The sequence below is a fragment of the Hyla sarda genome, chromosome 4 (assembly GCF_029499605.1).
Source record: "Hyla sarda isolate aHylSar1 chromosome 4, aHylSar1.hap1, whole genome shotgun sequence".
In the NCBI taxonomy this organism is placed as follows: domain Eukaryota; kingdom Metazoa; phylum Chordata; class Amphibia; order Anura; family Hylidae; genus Hyla; species Hyla sarda.
This window is the reverse complement of record NC_079192.1, coordinates 108,435,129-108,455,585: the sequence shown is the minus strand read 5'-3', so window position 1 is coordinate 108,455,585 and position 20,457 is coordinate 108,435,129. Positions and strand designations below refer to the sequence as shown.

General features: G+C 41.8%; 1 protein-coding gene across 1 annotated transcript in view; it reads left to right on the top strand.

Moving 5' to 3' along the window:
* MCTP2 (multiple C2 and transmembrane domain containing 2) overlaps positions 1 to 20,457 on the top strand; it is a 208,166-nt gene that overhangs the window by 96,364 nt on the left and 91,345 nt on the right. Inside the window, exons 5-6 of the mRNA XM_056571863.1 lie at positions 20,141 to 20,283; positions 20,365 to 20,441. Of these exons, the coding sequence (XP_056427838.1) occupies positions 20,141 to 20,283; positions 20,365 to 20,441 (220 nt within the window). The remainder of the gene's footprint in view (positions 1 to 20,140; positions 20,284 to 20,364; positions 20,442 to 20,457) is intronic.

The window sequence follows — 20,457 nt, the reverse complement described above, 5'->3', positions numbered from 1 at the left end:
GGCTGTCCGGGCATGCTGGGAGTTGTAGTTTTGCAACATCTGGAGGTCCGCAGGTTGAAGACCACTGGCCTAGTGTATATCAGTGGCCTTTAAACTGTTGACCTCCAGATGTTGCAAAACTACAACTCTTGCTGGGACTTGTAGTTTTGCAACAGCTGGATGTTCACAGTTTGGAGAGTTGACTAAATGGAGGGGGTTGAGTGCACTAGCGATTGCTGCATCCTCTTAATTGTTTACCAGGTACAGTGCTGCCCATTTTGTTGTGGCTGTGCCAGGCATTGCAGCTCACTGTAACCCAGCCCTATTAAAGTGATCGGGCATCAGTGTCATTATATTTTTTTATTATTTTTTCCTTCCTTTTGGATCAACACAGTAGGGATATAGGTTGAACTTGATGGACTCTCGACTGCTACAAAATGTAAATTTGTCTGGTAGAAAAGAGGTCCTACTGCTTGTGTGAACACTGTGGAGGGGGGCTGGGAATCTGACCCCTAGTGGTCTCATATTGGGAACTTTTGGTTTTCACACTAGAACAGTCCCCTTGTCATGTCACAGGACAGTGATACAGTTGTGTTCAGTATTGCCACAGTCTGCCAACTCTTTAAAGATGTGCTATACCTCCTCTTGTGGCTGCATTTTATACTTTAAGCCCACCTTCTTGCATTATCCTTTTCAGGTCTTTGTCCTAAAGTATTGGACCAGCCAGTGGCTACATGCTACTCTTTTTGGCGTTGAGGCCATTCCTTGCTGATACTGCTTGAGGGAGGTTCCTGGAAATGTGACTTTTGTTTGTATGGTAGGAGTTGTTGTAGTCTGCAACAACCATGTCCCGGCATGTATGCTCCAGCATACATAAAAGCCCGCACTGCTTAACCAAGCTTAAAATGTGGTTTGGCACACTGAATATTAGGGTGCATGGTAGAAGTTGTTTGAGACTAAGGCTAGGTTCACACGGCCGTTGTCCCCAGTCTAGGTTTTGTCCGTCATTGCCTCCTAAATGGACCATTCTACTAACTGATGCAAAGGGATGCTATTTAGTGGCATCCGTTTGCATCAGTTTTTCATCCGTCAGTATCAGCCGTCTACAGACTCCTGCAGCCGGGACTACTACTACTACTACCATCACAGAACTGACTCATTTCCATGATGGGAGTAGTAGTTCCCCGGCTGTGGGAGTCTGCAGGCGGCTGGAAGGCTAGATCAGTGCTTGTACTACTCCTATTCCCATCATGGGACAACGTCTGTTCCATGTTGGGGATAGTAGTACAGGGGCTGAAGGATTGATCGCACTACCATGATGGGGGTAGTATTACAAGCACTATTGTAGTCTCCCCAGCCACCCGCAGACTCCTGCAGCTGGGGGAACTACTGCTCCTATCATGGAGATCAGTCTCTTCCATGATAGGAGTAGTGGTAGTCTCACAACACTGCAGGAGTCGGCTGATTCGGCTGATTTCACCTCTTCTGAGCATGCTCAGAAGTAATAACTGATAGTATAAACCGGGGGGGGGGGGGGTTGGGGAAAATGGATGACATTAAAGGTTCATCCGTTTGCCAAAGACTAAAATGTTAAATTTAAAAGACCCGTTTTTCATCTGTTATTTTTGACGGCCAAAAAAATCCTGCATTCAACGTCTCAAAAATAATGGATTAAAAACAAAACTGATGTAAACGGTTGATTAAGGACTGTGGAAAAATCCCATTGAGATCAATGGGATCCTTTTACAGCTGTTTGCAACCCATTTGCAAAAGTAGTAAACTGATTGCAGAACAGGGATTTTTTGACGGGGGCAGGCGGCCGTGTGAATGAGCCCTAACCCCACCCCCACCTGCCCGCTGTGCACAAAATTGGTAGTGTATTGCTAAGGATTGGGATGCTCCTTTGCCTTATGGTTCTTATAAAAAGTGCCCAAGCATCATATAACAGCCAGGTCACAAATCTGATGATCAGAGCGAACAGCATTATATGTATGATGCTCGTAGTTTGGATCATTAGACCTGTGGCCATATCACAATAGAAATATGCGCACACAATAGGGTAGTGTGACACTGGCTATGGTTATTATTTCCAAGTTTTTCTCACAATATTAATCTCTCTAAGGGTGAGGCCACACATTTGTTTTATTGCACTGTTGGTTAGCCCTTCCCTATTTCATGAGAGAAATTCTCTGCTGTGCGTGTTTACTAAACATGAGAAGGACAAGTACAGCGTTATTTAAGGAACTTGAAGGAAGATTATGGTATTCTGATTGTGCTGGTATTATAAAGTGAGTAATACAGTGCCTAAAATCCAATTCTAAGAAGGGCAGTGATCAGGTCAAAACAGGCAAAAATAAAAAATAAAAAAAATGTTTACTGCACTTATGCACCAGTTTTATGGCTATAAATGTCATATAATTCCTCAGAAGTGGCTGCCCACTATTAAATGGACACGGTCACTTACAAAAACTGTCGATATGTTGCAGAGACATGTCAAATGTTTTGATTGGTTGAGTGTTCAGACCCCCGACTGATTGTTAAAATGAGCACGGAGAAGAGCGCACTAAGGCTACATGCACACCACGTTTTCCCTACGTTTTGAACCATATACGGCTGGGGAGAGGGGGCGGAGAGTAGGGGGCGGGGCAACCGCATGCTGCCGTATGCGGTCCCCTATCTAATGTATTTCAATGAGCGACCGGAGTGAAACGTTGCCTCCGTTCGGCTCCGTTTTGCCCCATATACGGTTTCCCGACCGGACCTACAAACGCTGTCGACAGCGTTTGCAGGTCCGGTCGGGAAACCGTATACGGGTCAAAACGGAGCCGAACGGAGGCAACGTTTCACTCCGGTCGCTCATTGAAATACATTAGATAGGGGACCACATACGGCAGCATGCGGTTGCCCCGCCCTCAACTGTCCGCCCCCTCTCCCCAGCCGTATACGATTCAAAACGTAGGGAAAATGTGGTGTGCATGTAGCCTTAGCGAGAAGAACTTACAATGTAAGTCTATGCAGTTGTCTCACCTCTTATTCTAGTGAACAGTTGGGGTCTTGACACTAAAATCCTGATCGATCAAAACTTTTGACTGGTCTGTAGGATGTGTGAAAAGTGTGATAAAGCACACGCTATAAGGTAATTCACACAACAAAGGGGTGTACATGAACCCTCTGGTCCATATTAAGGACTGGACCTATAGGCACACTGTTTCCCTGTGAAGCAGGGTATTGTGTGTGTCCGTACATCATCTGACTGTTACCTTCCGCATTATGCAGTTTCTGCTTTGGACAAGATTGTTTGTGTGCAGGCTTCTATTGTTAGATGACTTGTATTTGAAGCACACTGCTAGCACTAAGCAGTATGTTAAATATGGCATGTTTTACTTTTGCAATACTGCAATGGTGAAAAACTCGAGTATATGAAAAAAAAGGAAACAGAAAAGAGAGCGCACTAATGTGCCATGATTCTGTATGTATAGGAGATACACAGGTGAACAAAGACTGGTGCGCTCACCTGGGGGTGTTGTGTTACAGACACAACACCGTTGAAGGCTTATTTCCCAGATCCCTGGGAGGTAGTGGTGGAAGAGCTGCTGGGCACCCGTTCGTCTCGGGAACTGGTCCTGGACATCTGGTATAAGGAAAAGGACAGTGGAATCCTGGTTCCACAAAGAAGCGGTGCTTGGTAGCGCTCGTTTCCAGCGAGAGACGAAAGATTGTAATCCACGAACTTGGGTATGGCATTATGCCATACCAGAGTTCGTGGATTAAAATCTTTCGTCTCTCGCTGGAAACGAGCGCTACCAAGCACCGCTTCTTTGTGGAACCAGCAATGGTGAAAAAGAGGTTCCTGGCTTACAGTTTGGCCAAATAGTGTTTACCATCGCACCACAATAAGGTGACCTCATTTGGGACAGACACTACACTATGAATAAGCCTCTCCTAGGCTAACACTGAGCCTCCAATTTCTGGGCATGTAAGATCTAGCACATCCCTCACTTAGTGCACTCCACTTGGGTAACATAAAACAAAAATTAGTCAGCACTTCCTAATACTCAACTTTTGTATGAAATAAGTATACAGATGCATGCTGTTGTGGCTGAACTACAAATACAAACAAGAAGATGCACCTGTATACTTATTTCATACAATACCTGTGTATTAGAATGTGCTGACCAATTATTCATTTTTCTCTTACACATGTGGGGGGGAGTGGCTGCCTCCATCTTGGATCATGCACTCCACCCATTCCACTAGGTGAGGGATGTGCTACACCTTAAATGCCCAGAAATTGAAGGCACAGGGCCAGTCTAGGAGAGGCCTCATCGTGGTGGGATGGTACACTATTTGGCCTAATGGTAAGCAAGAGCCTCTTTTTTTTTTTTTTTTTTCCACCATAGCAGTAAATGTATGTAAATAAGGTCTTAGTTTCTGCACTTCCGTTTTTTTCCTCCTATAATAGCCATAACTCTTATTTTTTCATCTGCAGACCCGTATGAGGCTTGTTTTTTGTGGGGCCAAGTATTCACCTATATTTAATTATCCTATAATATCAATAAATGTAAACTATGCAGACATCATATAGTAGATATCAATACAAGTAAAACAAATATATATAAAACTCAACGTGTGTGTATGTTCCAGCATCATGTCCAAACGGCTAAAGATATTAAAATGAAACTTGGCACGTGTTACTTATATGTCAGCAACAAACATAGGATAGGTGATTTAACCCTTACTCACCCCCATTTGCCAGGGGCGGGGTTTATGTTTAAAGTCCCATACAAGTCTATGGAAAATATGTTACTGCATAACTTCCAAACGGCTGGAGATATTTCGATAATACTTGGTCACATGTTACTTATATGTCCACTTAAAATATAGGCTAGTTAATTTAACCCTTAACAACCCCCATTTGTGAGGGTTGGGGGTTTTGTTTAAAGTCCCATGCAAATCAATGGGAAATGTTTGTTCTCACATAACTTCCATACGGCTGGAGATATTTCAATACCTGGTAAACATATTAAAGGTTGGGATATGAGGTTGGGATATGAGGTTGGGATGGGAGGTTGGGATGGGAGGTTGGGATGGGAGGTTGGGATGGGAGGTTGGGATGGGAGGTTGGGATGGGAGGTTGGGATGGGAGGTTGGGATGGGAGGTTGGGATGGGAGGTTGGGATGGGAGGTTGGGATGGGAGGTTGGGATGGGAGGTTGGGATGGGAGGTTGGGATGGGAGGTTGGGATGGGAGGTTGGGATGGGAGGTTGGGATGGGAGGTTGGGATGGGAGGTTGGGATGGGAGGTTGGGATGGGAGGTTGGGATGGGAGGTTGGGATGGGAGGTTGGGATGGGAGGTTGGGATGGGAGGTTGGGATGGGAGGTTGGGATGGGAGGTTGGGATGGGAGGTTGGGATGGGAGGTTGGGATGGGAGGTTGGGATGGGAGGTTGGGATGGGAGGTTGGGATGGGAGGTTGGGATGGGAGGTTGGGATGGGAGGTTGGGATGGGAGGTTGGGATGGGAGGTTGGGATGGGAGGTCGGGATATGGGGTTGGGATATGGGGTTGGGATATGACAACAATATATGAGGACGGGATATGAAGTCAAAAGCTTCCTCCTTTGTTTATTTTCCTCCCCAACAAGGATTAGGAAGGAAAAACCGGGCAACACCGGGTATTCAGCTAGTCTATATCTATATCTAAATCTATATCTAAATCTAAATCATCTAAATCTAAATCATCTAAATCTCTCAATGTATGTGTGTATGTTCCACAAAAACTTCCAAACGGGTAAAGATATTAACATGAAACTTGGCGCACATGTTACTTATATGTCAACAACAAACATAGGCTAGGTGAGTTAACCCTTACTCGCCCCCATTTGCCAGGGGCGGGGTTTATGTTTAAAGTCCTATACAAGTCAATGGGAAATATGTTACTGCATAACTTTCAAACGGCTGGAGATATTTCGATAATACTTGGTCACATGTTACTTATATGTCCACTTAAAATATAGGCTAGTTAATTTAATCCTTAACTACCCCCATTTGTTTAAAGTCCCATGCAAATCAATGGGGAATGTATGTTATCACATAACTTCTGTACGTCTGGTGATATTTCAATACCTGGTACACATATTACAGGTCGGGATATGAGGATTGGATGGGAGGTCGAGATAGGAGTAGAGATGAGCGAACTTACAGTAAATTTGATTCGTCACAAACTTCTCGGCTCGGCAGTTGATTACTTTTCCTGCATAAATTGGTTCAGCTTTTAGGTGCTCCCGTGGGCTGGAAAAGGTGGATACAGTCCTAGGAGACTCTTTCCTAGGAATGTATCCACCTTTTCCAGCCCACCGGAGCACATGAAGGCTGAACTAATTTACGCAGGATAAGTCATCAACTGCTGAGCCTAGAAGTTCGTGATGAATCAAATTTACTGTAAGTTCGCTCAACTCGGGATAGGAGGTCGGGGTGTGACTACAATATATGGGGATGGGATTTGAAGTCAAAAGCTTCCTCCTTTGTTGATGTTCTTCCCCCGACAAGGATGAGGAAGGAAAAATGGGCAACGCCGGGTACTCAGCTAGTTTATTAATAAAAATAATAAATAAGTAGTATAAAAAACTAAAGATAATATGAATAATAGTACTAGCACAATGACATATTATTGATAAAGTGTATAGATACACAATTGCACAAGAATAAAAAAATCAGCTAATTAATAAAATTACAAACACTATCACCCACTTTATATAAAAATGATCATGAATACTGCCTCAGGGAGATGCAGGATCACTAAAATGCTGATTCTAATGACTCTTTCAAACCATATGGGCTCAGAGTACCAAAACTTAAAACCATTACATCTCCCTCTGGCATAATCGTTTATAGTCCCCCACTTTGATCTTATCAATGGGGGGGTCACTCTTAACTCAGAGTAGTTTCCACTGTGACAAGCTGCTAAGTGGTGGGACACACTATGTAATTCGTACTGAGGTTTAATATTAAACCTATGGTGTGTGTCATTTCCTCAAGGAGTTTGTGGTCCATCCTATATACCACATGGGCACTCTAGTGTATGTGTGTGTATATCATATAAATAACGTACCTGGTTTCACAGTTAAAGTACGTGTTTATGGTATATGGTTCAGTTTCTCCCTTAATGTGAAGTTGTCTGGCTTTTTGTGCAATGTAATGGCAACACTTACACCAGACAGAACCACATTTGTATACTCCCATGAGGCCACTGCTTTTGACCACCTTCTTCTCCTTTTGTTGATGGGGTACAGAAGGGGCTACAATGTTTTTGATACTACGGGCTTTCCGAAAGATACATCTGGGTTTGTTTTAATTTTAGTTTACATTTTTTTTTCCCAATATAGGATCACTTTTTAGGATTCCCCAGTGTGCTTCTAAAATTCCTTTAATATCAGTGTGCATTGTGTATCAGTGTGCATTGTGTTTTACTGAGTTAAAAATTATAAATTAAAACCTTCCTTTGCCATAATGGATTGGTCTTCAGTTCTTGGTCTATCTAAACAATCCTTTTGGGACATGGTCATTATTTCCCTCTGTGCTCCCTCTATCAAGGTTTTGGGATAACCTTTCTTGCCAAATCGGTTCTTGGCAATCCTTATTAGTGCTACAGTTTCGCTTAATTCTCTTCATTTGCCCAAATGGTATATTTCACTTCCAAGCTTGGAGATGACAACTCTCAAAGTCCAGGTAGTTGTTCACATCCACTGTTTTAAACTGGGTTGTTTTAAAGGGGGTATTTGTGCGAACAGCTACCTGGTCCACTTCTATATTCAAATCCAAAAAGACTACTTCCTGAGCGTCTACATGGGTTGTAAAGCCCAAACCCCAATCATTATGATTCAGGGCCTGGATATATTCCAGTAGTTCCCCCTTTGAGCCATTCTAGATGATAATGTCGTCAATAAACGTCTAATGAAATTTCACGCTCCCCTCAAAGGCTCCCATATACAGATCTAAAGAAGCCCCAGTCATAGGTAAAGTAATTGTGTCCCAGCGTGAATTGAATGGCCTTTTAGGATAAGTTCCTGTTGTTTTTTTGGCATTAATGGATCTTCATCCAAAAAGTATACCACGGCTTGTACCCCTTTATCGTGATGGATGTTACTGTACAAAGCCGTGACATCCAAGGTGGACCACAAATATCCTTCCATCCACTCAACCTCCCTCAGAAGGCTCAATAGATGTCCGGTATCTTTTAAGTTAGTGGGTTAGTGTACAACATACCTCTGAAGTAAATGATCAATCTATTCCGAGAGATTACTAGTGATTGATTCCATGCTGGTTATATTACGACTCCCAGGGGGTGTCTTTTGGCATTTATGCAGTTTAGGTAAAAATATACAACATTTGCATTAGGGTTAAAAATATAATCCCTCCCTTTTTTTCAACAAACGGTGGTTCTCTAATATGTTGTCTAGTAAGGATTTCAATTCGAGGTTGTATTCTAAAGTTGGGTCTCTGTGTAGTTTCTCATAATAATTTTCATTTTTTATCAGAAAGAATCCGCAGGAATAGATGTAATTCACGATAACTATCTCTCTCCCACCCTATCCGCTGGTTTTATAACTAGTTGTTCATTCCCAGCTAGTTGTTTTAAGGGCTTCCATTTATTTCTTATTTTAATTTTTTATTTTCCTATTTTTCTCTTTGGTCTGTATAGAGTGTAATTGTTTAAAGTCCTCCAAAACTTTTGTGTAGAAGGTTTCTATAAAGGATCATTTACTCCCTAAAGGATAGAATTTTGAGGGGGGCTTCAAATCTGTGATAATGGGATTGTCTTCAAAGTTATTTATGAGATCTATGGAAGCCCTTAAATTACTTGTTGGGAATGAACAGCTAGTTATAAAACCAGCGGAAAAGGTGGGGGGGGGGGGGGGGGGCGGGGAGGAGGGATAGTTATCATGAATTACATTGTGCCTCCTCAGGGAGGTTGAGTGGATGGAAGGATTTTTGTGGGCCACCTTGGATGTCATGGCTTTGTATAGTAACATTCCCCACGATAAAGGGGTACAAGCCATGGCATCCTTTTTGGACTAAGATCCATTAATGCCCAAAAAAAACAACAGGAATTTATCCTAAAGGTCATTCAATTCACGCTAGGACACAATTACTTTACCTTTGACTGGGGCTTCTATAGACACAGCTATACAGCTATGGGGACAAAGTTTGCCCCTAGCTATGCAAACCTGTATATGGAAGCCTTCGAGAGGACTATGCGTGATCCCTTCATGAAATTTCATAAAAGGTTTATTGACAACATTATCATCTGGAATGGCCCAGAGGGGAAGCTACTGGAATATATCCAGGCCCTGAATCATAATGATTGGGGCTTGGGCTTTACAGCCTATGCAGACGCTCAGGAAATAGTCTTTTTGGATTTGAATATAGGATTGGACCAGGTAGCTGTTCGCACAAATACCCACTTTAAAATGGTGGATGCATACAGCTACCTGGATTTTGAGAGTTGTCATCTCCAAGCTTGGAAGGGAAATATACAACAATATAACAATTTTTTTTTTTTCTTTTTTTAAATCAACTGGTGGCAGAAAGTTAAACATATTTGTAAATTACTTCTATTAAAAAATCTTAATCCTTCCAGTACTGATTAGCTGCTGAATGCTACAGAGGAAATTCCTTTCCTTTTTGGAACACTGATGACATCACAACCACAGTGCTCTCTGCTGACATCTCTGTCCATTTTAGCAACCGTACATAGCAGATGTATGCTAAGGGCAGCATGGTGGCTTAGTGGTTAGCACTGCTGCCTTGCAGTGCTGGGGCCTTGGGTTCAAATCCCACTAAGGACAACAATAAATAAAGACATTATTATTATTATTATTATTATTATGTCAGCAGAGAGCAGTGTGTTTGTGATGTCATCAGAGAGCATTCCAAAAAGAAAATAATTTCCTCTGTAGTATTCAGCAGCTAATAAGTACAGGAAGGATTAAGATTTTTTAATTGAAGTAATTTACAAATATGTTTAACTTTCTGGCACCAGTTGATTTAAAAAAGAGAAAAAAAATGTTTTTCCACCGGAGTACTCCTTTAAGGGAGAAACTGAATCATATGGTACATTATGCCTTTTTTTTTCTTCTTTTTTTATTGTGCAATTGTGTCTATACACTTTTTATCAATAATATGTAATTGTGCTAGTACTATTTATTATATTATCTTTAGTTTATTTTACTATTTTTCTTTTTTTTCTTTTATTGATGTCTACTATATGATGGCTACATAGTTTACATTTATTGATGTTAATTATATTTATTATAGGATAATTATATATGTGAATGCTGCATATATAATATATACGTTTATATTTGTCCCACGCTATTTGCACATGAACCAGAGATGCACCCCATAGGTTGAAATCTTATGCGCCCTTAAGTGTCATCTTTCTATTGTGGACCGCATTGAACTCCACATGAACAGGAGCTGGAAGTGACGTCTCGTGGGATGCATTTGCCTTCCACCGGACCAGAAGTCCCCACACACACCAGAATTGTAGCGGAGGTGTGCGAGTATAAATTTTCATTCTTGTCATTGTATGCATTAGCCTGAGGAAGGGAGGTATCTGTGTACATCCCTCTGAAACGCGTTGCTGTTCACACTTTTTTTTAAAAATAAAATCGGTCCCTCCCGACCACGGCTGTGTCCAAGTTCTGTGACCATCATAGGAAGATCCTGCACCACCGTGGATCTGAGCTCCTTGTGAGAGACGGACGTGGAGGGGTTCAGTAAATCATGCTCTGGCCCCCCACTGTTCATATTAGCTTCTTTTTTTTTTCTTTTTTTTTTTTTTTTTATACCATTCAGTCCTCATCCTGAGTGCAAGTGTGTCTTTTTATCTTTCTCTTCCTGCATCTTTTGGCCATAGTGAGTTTTTATCAGATTTTGGGGTTCCACACTGAGCACTCTACTATTCCTAGTGGATCTTGAGAACAAGAGGATTAAATTAAGGGCCATATGATCCTTCTGTTTACCCTACCATTGTTTGCCTAGCTTGCGGTGTCATGGGGCATCTGCCAATTGTCTTTTGGTTGCTCGCCATGTTCACTAGGTCCAGTCTTTGCATTACTTTGTTGTAACCTGTTGGATGAGCGCTGTCTGTTTTTTGTAATTCATTTCTCTCTATATAGGTAACTGTCATGTTAAAAATGCAGTCCACTCTGTGATCCTGCTTTTATAGAGCAGAAGGGACTGTGCAGATGGATTTATATTTTTGTGAGGAAAAGTTTCAGGATAACTTGTCATGTGCTTGGTCCTTTTCAGTGATTGTTAGCTATCTATGTATAAGTGTGCATATAAAGAGCTGTCAATCAATGAGGAACACCGCCCACATGACTAATTAACCCAAAATGGGCAAAGAATTACATGAATAAATGACAAGTTATCCTGGAATTCTTCCCTTAAATTAAAAAAAAAAAATTATATAAATATATCATCTGTTCAGCTCCATAACAAGATGAACACAGATTGGACTGTGACAGGTTCTCTTTAAAGGGGTTGGCCAGTAAAAATGATCTTATCCCTTACTCACAGGATAGAGGAGAAGTATCAAATCATTGGAAGTCCTACTGCTAAGGCATAGTTATAATTCATATGGAAACTGCTCAGTGTTGTGTCTCTTTTCGTGTCCTCATCTTCCTCTTATTTCATATATATTTTATGAATAGCTGTATGCTTCAATGAACTAATAGAAAAAAAGGTGTTTCTTATCAATCAGGAAAATACATTTTAGTATAAAAAATAATCCATGAAGATGGGAAAATAAAAAGTTGGACTTCCATCAAAGACCACAAGATGGTGCACAGAGACCTTCACTTTTAAACCGTGCAGAGCACAATGTTATGACACTTGATACAGACATAACAGAGCTAGTGTATCGTAATGTGGTTACTGTTTTTACTGGACTGGTGTAGGAACCTGTGAACCTAAAACATGTTGGTGGAATCCATAAGCAGAAACTCCATCAAATGTTAGCTCCAAAGTGCTACAGCCTTCTTCATGGTAGAGATACAGGCTTTTGCTGTTTAAATCTGACAGTAGACAGTCTTTTTCTCAAGTATACATACACAAATAACAGTAGAGACATTGCATTGTCCAAATATGACAAGTTTATTGGTATCCAAATGAATTGGACCATTGATTGTCCTCAAGTTACAGCCATAGGAACCTACAAGTGTGTTTCAAGACATATAAACATTCAGAATAGTCATGTAATAATAACATGTGGTTCTTAAAATTGAGTAACAAATAATGGTACCATAGATGTTCAAGTCATAGTGGTACTCTGATACTAGCAAGTTATCAGCTATGCACTGCGTAGGTAATACGTTCTAAATCAGTGGGATGGGTTTCCTGACCGGACCCCAAAACCACATACGGGTCAAAACTGAGCCGACCAGAGTCACCGTTTGACTCCGGTCGGGTCATTTAAGTAAATGGAGTCACGGGCTGATCCGGCCGGGGTAAGGGAGCGCCCGGTTTGCCCCTCCCCCACCACCGGATCCGGCACCCGTTTGTACAAAACGTGGTGTAAATGCACCCCAAGTTTTGTTTTGTACTTTCTACATACCCACAAGTCGCAAAAAAGTGCTTAGGCGCACATGCGACATTCTGTGCACCCTGCGTGAGCAGAAAAAAACTCAGTTCAATGATAGACCTCCCCCTATGGTCGTTTTCTGCTGTTGGTCTTCTATGTTTCTGATAAGTAGTGCCTGTCTACTATACCATAATTGCCACTTATTTTAACATAATTGTCAAGTTCTAACGAGAATGTAATACAGATATTATTTACAAACCTATTAATGTTGCCATTGATGTCTGCTATAAACACATAATGTCATGGCTGCTTATGTGAGACTAAATTAGATGTGATGTTTTATTGAACTTCCTTTGTGAGGGATGGCAAAAATAACGCACATAATTTTTTCTCTTCTTGTGTGCTTGCACGCGTGTGGTACTGCATCTTTATAGCTTCTTCACAGATCAAAAAGCACCATCAACATTAATTTAGGCTTATCCACCCATCTGATTCAGTGCTGTGTAAAAGTGTCTACTGCAGGGGGTAATGAAGTGATGAAGAATTGAGACATCCATTTCATAGTGGAACTAAATGAATTGGGCTTATCTCTGCGGGGAGACTTTGATGTTCAGCATTGTGCTGGGCTTTAATTCTAATCCATTACTACTGTAAAAGACCAGAAAGTTGAGCTCTGTGTTTTCCCACTGTTTGCTGTAGTATATTTATTACTGACTTCACCTCTTATTCATTTTTTTCCCACTATACCACATAAATTGCAGACTCTTTCATGCTATGTGTCTACATAATGTCTGCTGTAGTCGTTCTTTATTCAAAGGCAATGCATTGTACTAATGGGTTCCGTTTAATAATTTTTTTGTCTGGAGAAGATAAAAAAGAACCCCTATAAAAACAATAAACAAATAACAAATATATAATTATTAATTTAATTTTTTTTTTCCGTTAAATGTATACTTATTTAAGTGGTAAGGGTATTTCATTAAGGCTTTTTTGGGGGACTTTAATATTGATGCCTTATCTAGATTGATGGGGCCTTTCTCCAGGCAACTCTGATCCAGATCAGCAGATTAAAAGTCTAAAGCACATCTGCGAGATCTGTGGCCTGTTCATTGTTTGTTTACTTCATTGTTTTGTGGCATAGCCAGTACAACATGTATGGAGTTATACTAGATAAATGATGGAGAGGCCACCAGTTTAATAAGCGGATTAATGTGTTGGTAGTCAGACTTCCAATTATAGAATACTGATGACCTTTCTACATAGACCATCGATATTAAGTCCTAGAAAACTCCTTTTTGGGCTCTTTTCATCTTGAGAACAGTTGCTATAGTACACCAGGCCAAGGAAACCTACCAAAACTGTACAACTGTATTATATGGTTAAAAAAAAATCTTTCCTTGCCCTTTATATTAGATTACTGTATATGTTGCTCATTACCTGAGAACAACAGTTCTTGTATGGGTTTAAGAATGTCTTTAATAAAACAATCCTCTATAAGAGATATCTGAGATATGTTAGTGCAGTGTTCTTTGCAAGATGGGGCATGGAATGCAAGGAGGGTGCGGCTTGCCAGCCGTACTGACTCATTCACCTGGAGATGTGGAGCTTGTGGAGTAAGGCATCAGAAGTCCTATATACGTGCATGGGACTTGAAACAAAAACCTTGTCCTTCACATAGGTTAGGGGTTAATTAAACTATTATATATTTTTGTTAGACAAGTAAAGAACATGTGACCAAGTATTATCAAAATATCTCCAGCCGTACGGAAGTTATGCTGGAACATACATTTCCCATAAATTTGCATTGGACTTTAAACAAAAAATAACTATTCTATATTTTTAGTGGACATATAAGTTACATGTGACCAAGTATTATTGAAATATCTCCAGCTATTTGGAATGTATGCAGTAACCTATATTTTCCATAAACTTGTAAATAAAAACCCTGACTCTTATCCCATGTTTGTTGTTAACATGTGTGCCAAGTTTCATGTTAATATCTTTAGCGGTTTTTAAGTGATGCTGGAACACGCGTACACACACACACACACACACACACACACACATACACGCGGACATTGAGTTTTATATACAGTCATGGTCGTAAAGGAAGTATTTCTCACAGAAAAGGATTGCAGTAACACGTTTTTCTATACAGATGCTTATTCCCTTTTGTGTGTATTGGAACTAAACCAAAAAAATTAGGAAAAAACTCCAAAAATGGGCTGGACAAAATTATTGGCACCCTTTGGAAAATTGTGGAAAAAGATTGTTTCAACTATATGATGCTCCTTTAAGCTCACCTGGGACAAGTAACAGTTGTGGGCAATATAAAAATCGCAGATCAAAAGGAGAGAAGTTCACTTAGTCTTTGCATTGTGTGTCTGTGTGTGCCACATGAAGCATGGACAACACAAAGAGAAGATAACTGTCTAAGGACTTGAGAATCAAAATTGTGAAAAAATATCAACAATCTCAAGGTTACAAGTCAATCTCCAGAGATCTAGGTTTGCGCAACATCGAGTAGTTTGCAACCCATGGCACTGTAGCTAATCTCCCTAAGTATGTATGGAAGAGAGAAATTGATGAAAGGTGTCAACGTAGGATAGTCCAGATGGTGGATAAGCAGCTCCAAACAAGTTCCAAAGATATTTAAGCTGTCTTGCAGGCTCAGGGAGCATCAGTGTCGCACAAACTATCAGACGACATTTAAAAGCAAGACTACATATTGCCAAAATGAACTTGAGTAAGCCAATATCCTTCTGGTAAATGTCTTGTGGACACATGAGACCAAGATAAAGCTTTTTGGTAAAGCACATCATTCTACTTTTTACCAAAAACGGAATGAGGCCTACAAAGAAAATAAATATTGAAATATGGTGGAGGTTCAATGATGTTTTGGGGTTGTTTTGTTGCCTCTGGCACTGGGTGCCTTGAATGTGTGCAAGGCATCATGAAATCTGAGGATTACCAACAGATTTTGGGTAGCACTGTACAGCCTGGTGTCAGAAAGCTGGGTTTGCGTCCAAGATCTTGGGTCTTCAAGCAGGACAATGACCCCAAACATACGTCAAAAAGCACCCAGAAATGGATGTCAACTAAGCGCTGGAGAGTTCTGAAGTGGCCAGAAATGAGTCCAGAGCTAAATCCCATTGAACACCTGTGGAGAGATCTTAAAATTGATGTTTGGAAAAGGTGTCCTTCCAATAATAGAGACCTGGAGCAGTTTGCAAAGGAAGAGTGGTGCAACATTCCGGCTGAGAGGTGTAAGAAGCTTATTGATGGTTATAGGAAGCAACTGATTTCAGTTATTTTTTTCCAAAGGGTGTGCAACCAAATATTAAGCTATGGGTGCCAATAATTTTGTCCAGCCCATTTTGAGAGTTTGGTGTGACATTATGTCCAATTTGCTTTTTTTTCCTCCCTTTTTTGGTTTAGTTCCAATACACACAAAGGGAATAAACAGTGTGTGTGTGTGTATAGCAAAACATGTGTTACTGCACTCCTTGTGAGAAATACTTAATTTTCTTGAAAAATTTCAGGGGTGCCAACATTTACGGCCATGACTGTATAGATTACAAGGCACCAACTTTCAAAAGTAACGGCAAACTAAACATTCTTCTTGGTTCTATATTCGGTGTTTTGCAGGAAGCATGGCGAATGCATAGCCAAGGCTATCGGAAAGGATTTGATGAGGTTTCTGTCGAGTTTCTAACCACACAAAAGAAATGGCATTGTGTACACTGCAGGATAAATAAAATGTTCTGCTGTTTACATCTGTGCACATAAGTTTTCCTTTCCTGTATACATTGCTTCTTAAATATTTTTAATTAGATTGATGATATTTGTAGACTTGGCTTGGCCCGGTGTATCTTCTTGTCTCTCTCTTGGCACTCTGGTGACGGGCTGTCTTTGATGTAATCTGTGGGCCGGCTGTGCATCAGTCTGCGGTAGAGCTGCCTCCTATAAGCAGCTAGTTGAGATGTTACCGTGCTCGACAGTAAGACAATATGCTTTGTGTGTTCCTCCCCAATTATTCTCTCCAACAATTAACACCGTGCTAACCTGACACATTTCCTCGTTCTTGCTTTGTAAATCAATGCCCCTTCTTCTATTAATTCCAGACATTAATATTTTGTTTCACGCGAGGGCCGCCATTCACCCGTCAAGCAGTGTGAACATTATGTAGCTGTCAAGATGCCTGGGGATTACCCAGCATGCATTGCCTGTGAGAAAGTGACACCATGGAGGCCTACTTTTGAGATGTTTATTTTGAGTGTAAGCTGACAGGCATGAAGTCCTGATCCCAGAGTAGCAATCTCATTTAATTAAAGCCCTCATTTTATTAGAGATTTTCCCACTGTTTGCTTCCTTTCTTCCTTTCTTTTTTTATTTAATATATATCTAAGTTATTGTGAATCCGTATTCTAGGACAGTGCATATGGAAGTACTTGAGGTAGTGTAATTATTTTCCTGTAAAGCTAGGTTCTTGGTAAATGTTCTTTTTTTTTTCCTTCAATATGCTGCTGTAATTGCAGTTATTTTTTCTCTTTATTTTATATATGTGTGTATTTGTTCACTTATCCTGTTTATAACATTTTAACATAAAAAAAATGGAGTAGGTGTTTTCTAAATTATGGCAACTATTTTTGGAAACCTAGAAAAATACTCTCTATAAAGCGTAGAAATACTTGCATAAATACATTTTGTGTACAGTGCTTTAGAAATGGCAAAACATGCAGTTTTCGTAGTGGTGTTACTGGGATTTTGGTGGCAATTGCAGCAAAATCCAACATGCAGTTATGCTACTATGCAGCTATGGTATGCTGAGGTGCACCTCCACTAGAGTCCTCATGGTAAGAATAGAGCTGAATGCAGTGCTACTGTCATTAGAACAAGGGGACCATTAAAGGTTGAAAAGGTCAGTTTATAATTCTGCTTAGACTATTCGTATGTAATACACAACATGTAAGATGCCAGTGTGAAAATAGCCTTTTAACTTTTTTTTAAAAGATTGTTCAGCGGGATAAATATATATTTATATTCTTTTTATTTACCGTATATACTCGAGTATAAGCCAACCCAAATATAAGCCGAGGCCCCTAATTTTACCCCCCCAAAACAGGGAAAGTTATATAAGCCTAGGGTGGGAAATACATTATTCCCCCCCCCCCCCCCCCCCCCCATATGTAATCATCCAGACCCCTGTCATCATCCCCCCCTCCATCATCACCGCCTGTCAATCCCTTAATCAGTGGTCTTCAACCTTCGGACCTCCAGATGTTGCAAAACTACAACTCCCAGCATGCCCAGACAGCCATCGGCTGGGAGTTGTAGTCTTAGAACCTCTGGAGGTCCGCAGGTTGAAGACCACTGCGCCCTTCGTCATCATGCCCCCCCCCCTCTTCATCATCACTGCCTGTCAATCCTTTCATCAGTGGTCTTCAACCTGCGGACCTCCAGATGTTGCAAAACTACAACTCCCAGCATGCCCGAACAGCCATCGGCTGTCCAGGCATGATGGGAGTTGTAGTTTTGAAACCTCAGGAGTTCCGCAGGTTGAAGACCACTGCGGCCTTCGTCATCATCCAGCCCCCCCCCTTTTTGTTTTGTACTCCCCTCCCCTCGGCGGTTAGGGTGAGCTGGTCCGGGCCATCTATGCTGCAGGGACCGTCTGGTGGGGAGGATTAGTCGTTGCCGGTTGTCCATTTTCACAGGGGGGGGTCCTCTTCTCCGCGCTTCGGGCCCCGCCCAGGACTAGTGACGTTGCCTTGACGACGACGCACAGGGACATTGCGCATGAACGTCCCTGTGCGTCATCGTCAAGGCAACATCACTAGTTCAGGGCCGGGCCCAAAGCTCGGAGAAGAGCCTCCCCCCCCCCCCCCCAGTGGAATTCTACAGCCCGCAACGACTAATCCTCCCCACTGGATGGTCCCTGCAGTATAGATGGCCCGGACCAGCTCACCCTAACTTCCCGCCGAGGGGAGGAGAGTACAAAACAAAAGGAGAGGGGGGGGGGGGGGCTGGATGATGATGAAGGCCGCAGTGACCGATGGCTGTCCGGGCATGCTGGGAGTTGTAGTTTTGCAACATCTGGAGGTCTGCAGGTTTAAGACCACTGATGAAGGGATTGACAGGCAGAGGACAGTTCACTTGAGTATAAGCCGAGGGGGGCGTTTTCAGCACGAAAAGTCGAGCTGAAAAACTCTGCTTATACTCGAGTATATACGGTATTTATTTTTAAAAGCAGTCCAATTGTGTTTTACTGGCACTCTAATCCACATTGGTTTCTACTTTGTGGACCCTAAAAGTATCATCCAGTATGGCAATGGTGAAGGATTGTTGAAGTGAGTATTGTGTTTGTCCCACTGTGGCCTCTTTTTTTTTTTTTTTTTTTTTTTACTTCCTACCATGCTTAGTGTCATTTAGTGGCTTTAGGTGGTATTGTAGCTTATTCAACAAGATGGACTGCACTACCAGGAGCAGCTTCTTTTTTTTTTTTTTTTTTTTATCTAAAGCCGAGGAACGTGCTTTCGATTCACCCAAAGTGCAAGAAAAAGTGCAAACGTGTTACACTAAAAAAACGTGCACAAAGGATGCGGTCTATCGCAAGCCCTTCTCCGATAGGAGAGAGGCCCCCCAACAAACCTTACCCTTCGCCTCCGGACCAAAAGGTACCTGCGAGGTTCCAGGTTCGATGTCCCTTTTCGCCGAAGCTACTAGGGGACCACAAATGCTCCCGGCATCCCCCTTGGCGTTAGCCAAGGTATCTGCCCGCAGAGCCGATTACGGTAGGTACCCTGCCAAAGCAGGAGTACCCGGGGTGTTTGCAGGGAGGTGCGGAACCTAATGGCCACACACACCTCCCCTAGACCGCCAGGAGGGACACCCAGAAGGGCTACCGCATCCTGACCAATCCTGTGAACACACAACACGCAAAAAGTGACACAGTGAGACAAAAAAGAAATAAATAAGTGAATGTGTGCAGATATACTGCCCGGACATCCGGCCGGATCTATAAAAATTTCTCTGATCCTAGCCAGAAGGCCGGGAATCAAGAGGTGAGTGCCACAAGGTGAAGAGATTATGGTGCCCGTGCTTCAACTCAGTGAGCCTATCCTCCCAGTGAGTTTCGGCACCTCGGGGTCACCACTCCCCGAGGCACAAAAGTACCTCGGCTCTAGACCCTCTCAGCCTCATGGCGAGACCCGGAGGGAACAGGTCACATCGGGGCAGCCGTCGAGCTGATTCCTCAGAACCAGCCCCGGAAAGCCCTGGTACACCTGCATCCTCCATGCAGCACCCATCCCCACCAGCCCCATACCGGCGTTACTGTCCACCGGCATGAAAAACTGATAAGAACAGATACTACACTTGATCTTAGCCAAAAGGAGCAGCTTCTACCCAGTGTAAACAGCTGTGTCTGGTAGGAAGTGTAGAGGCCTTACAAGTGCAGTGGCCCTGTCAATCAGCTGATTAGTAGGGTTGCTGGGAGTTGTACTTTCACCATATTCTTTGCCCTGCTCATTTTTAGAATGTTTTTATATTCCTATTTGTTCTCCCTTTGTTTAGGTACCAGTGACCCTTATGTAAAGTTTAAACTGAATAAGAAGACCTTATACAAAAGCAAAGTCATTTATAGAAACCTGAACCCATTGTGGGATGAGACATTTGTCTTGCCTATTCAAAATCTTGAGCAGAAGCTGCACATCAAGGTAAATAATCAGTAGACTATGGATTTAACATCTCCTCTTAGTAAGTATCTGGTTTTAAATTGGTTTCACTATATTTTATAGGTTTATGATCGAGACTTAACAACAGATGACTTTATGGGGGCTGCTCTTCTGGATCTTCAAGAGCTTGAACTGCATAAGTATGTGTTTTTTATC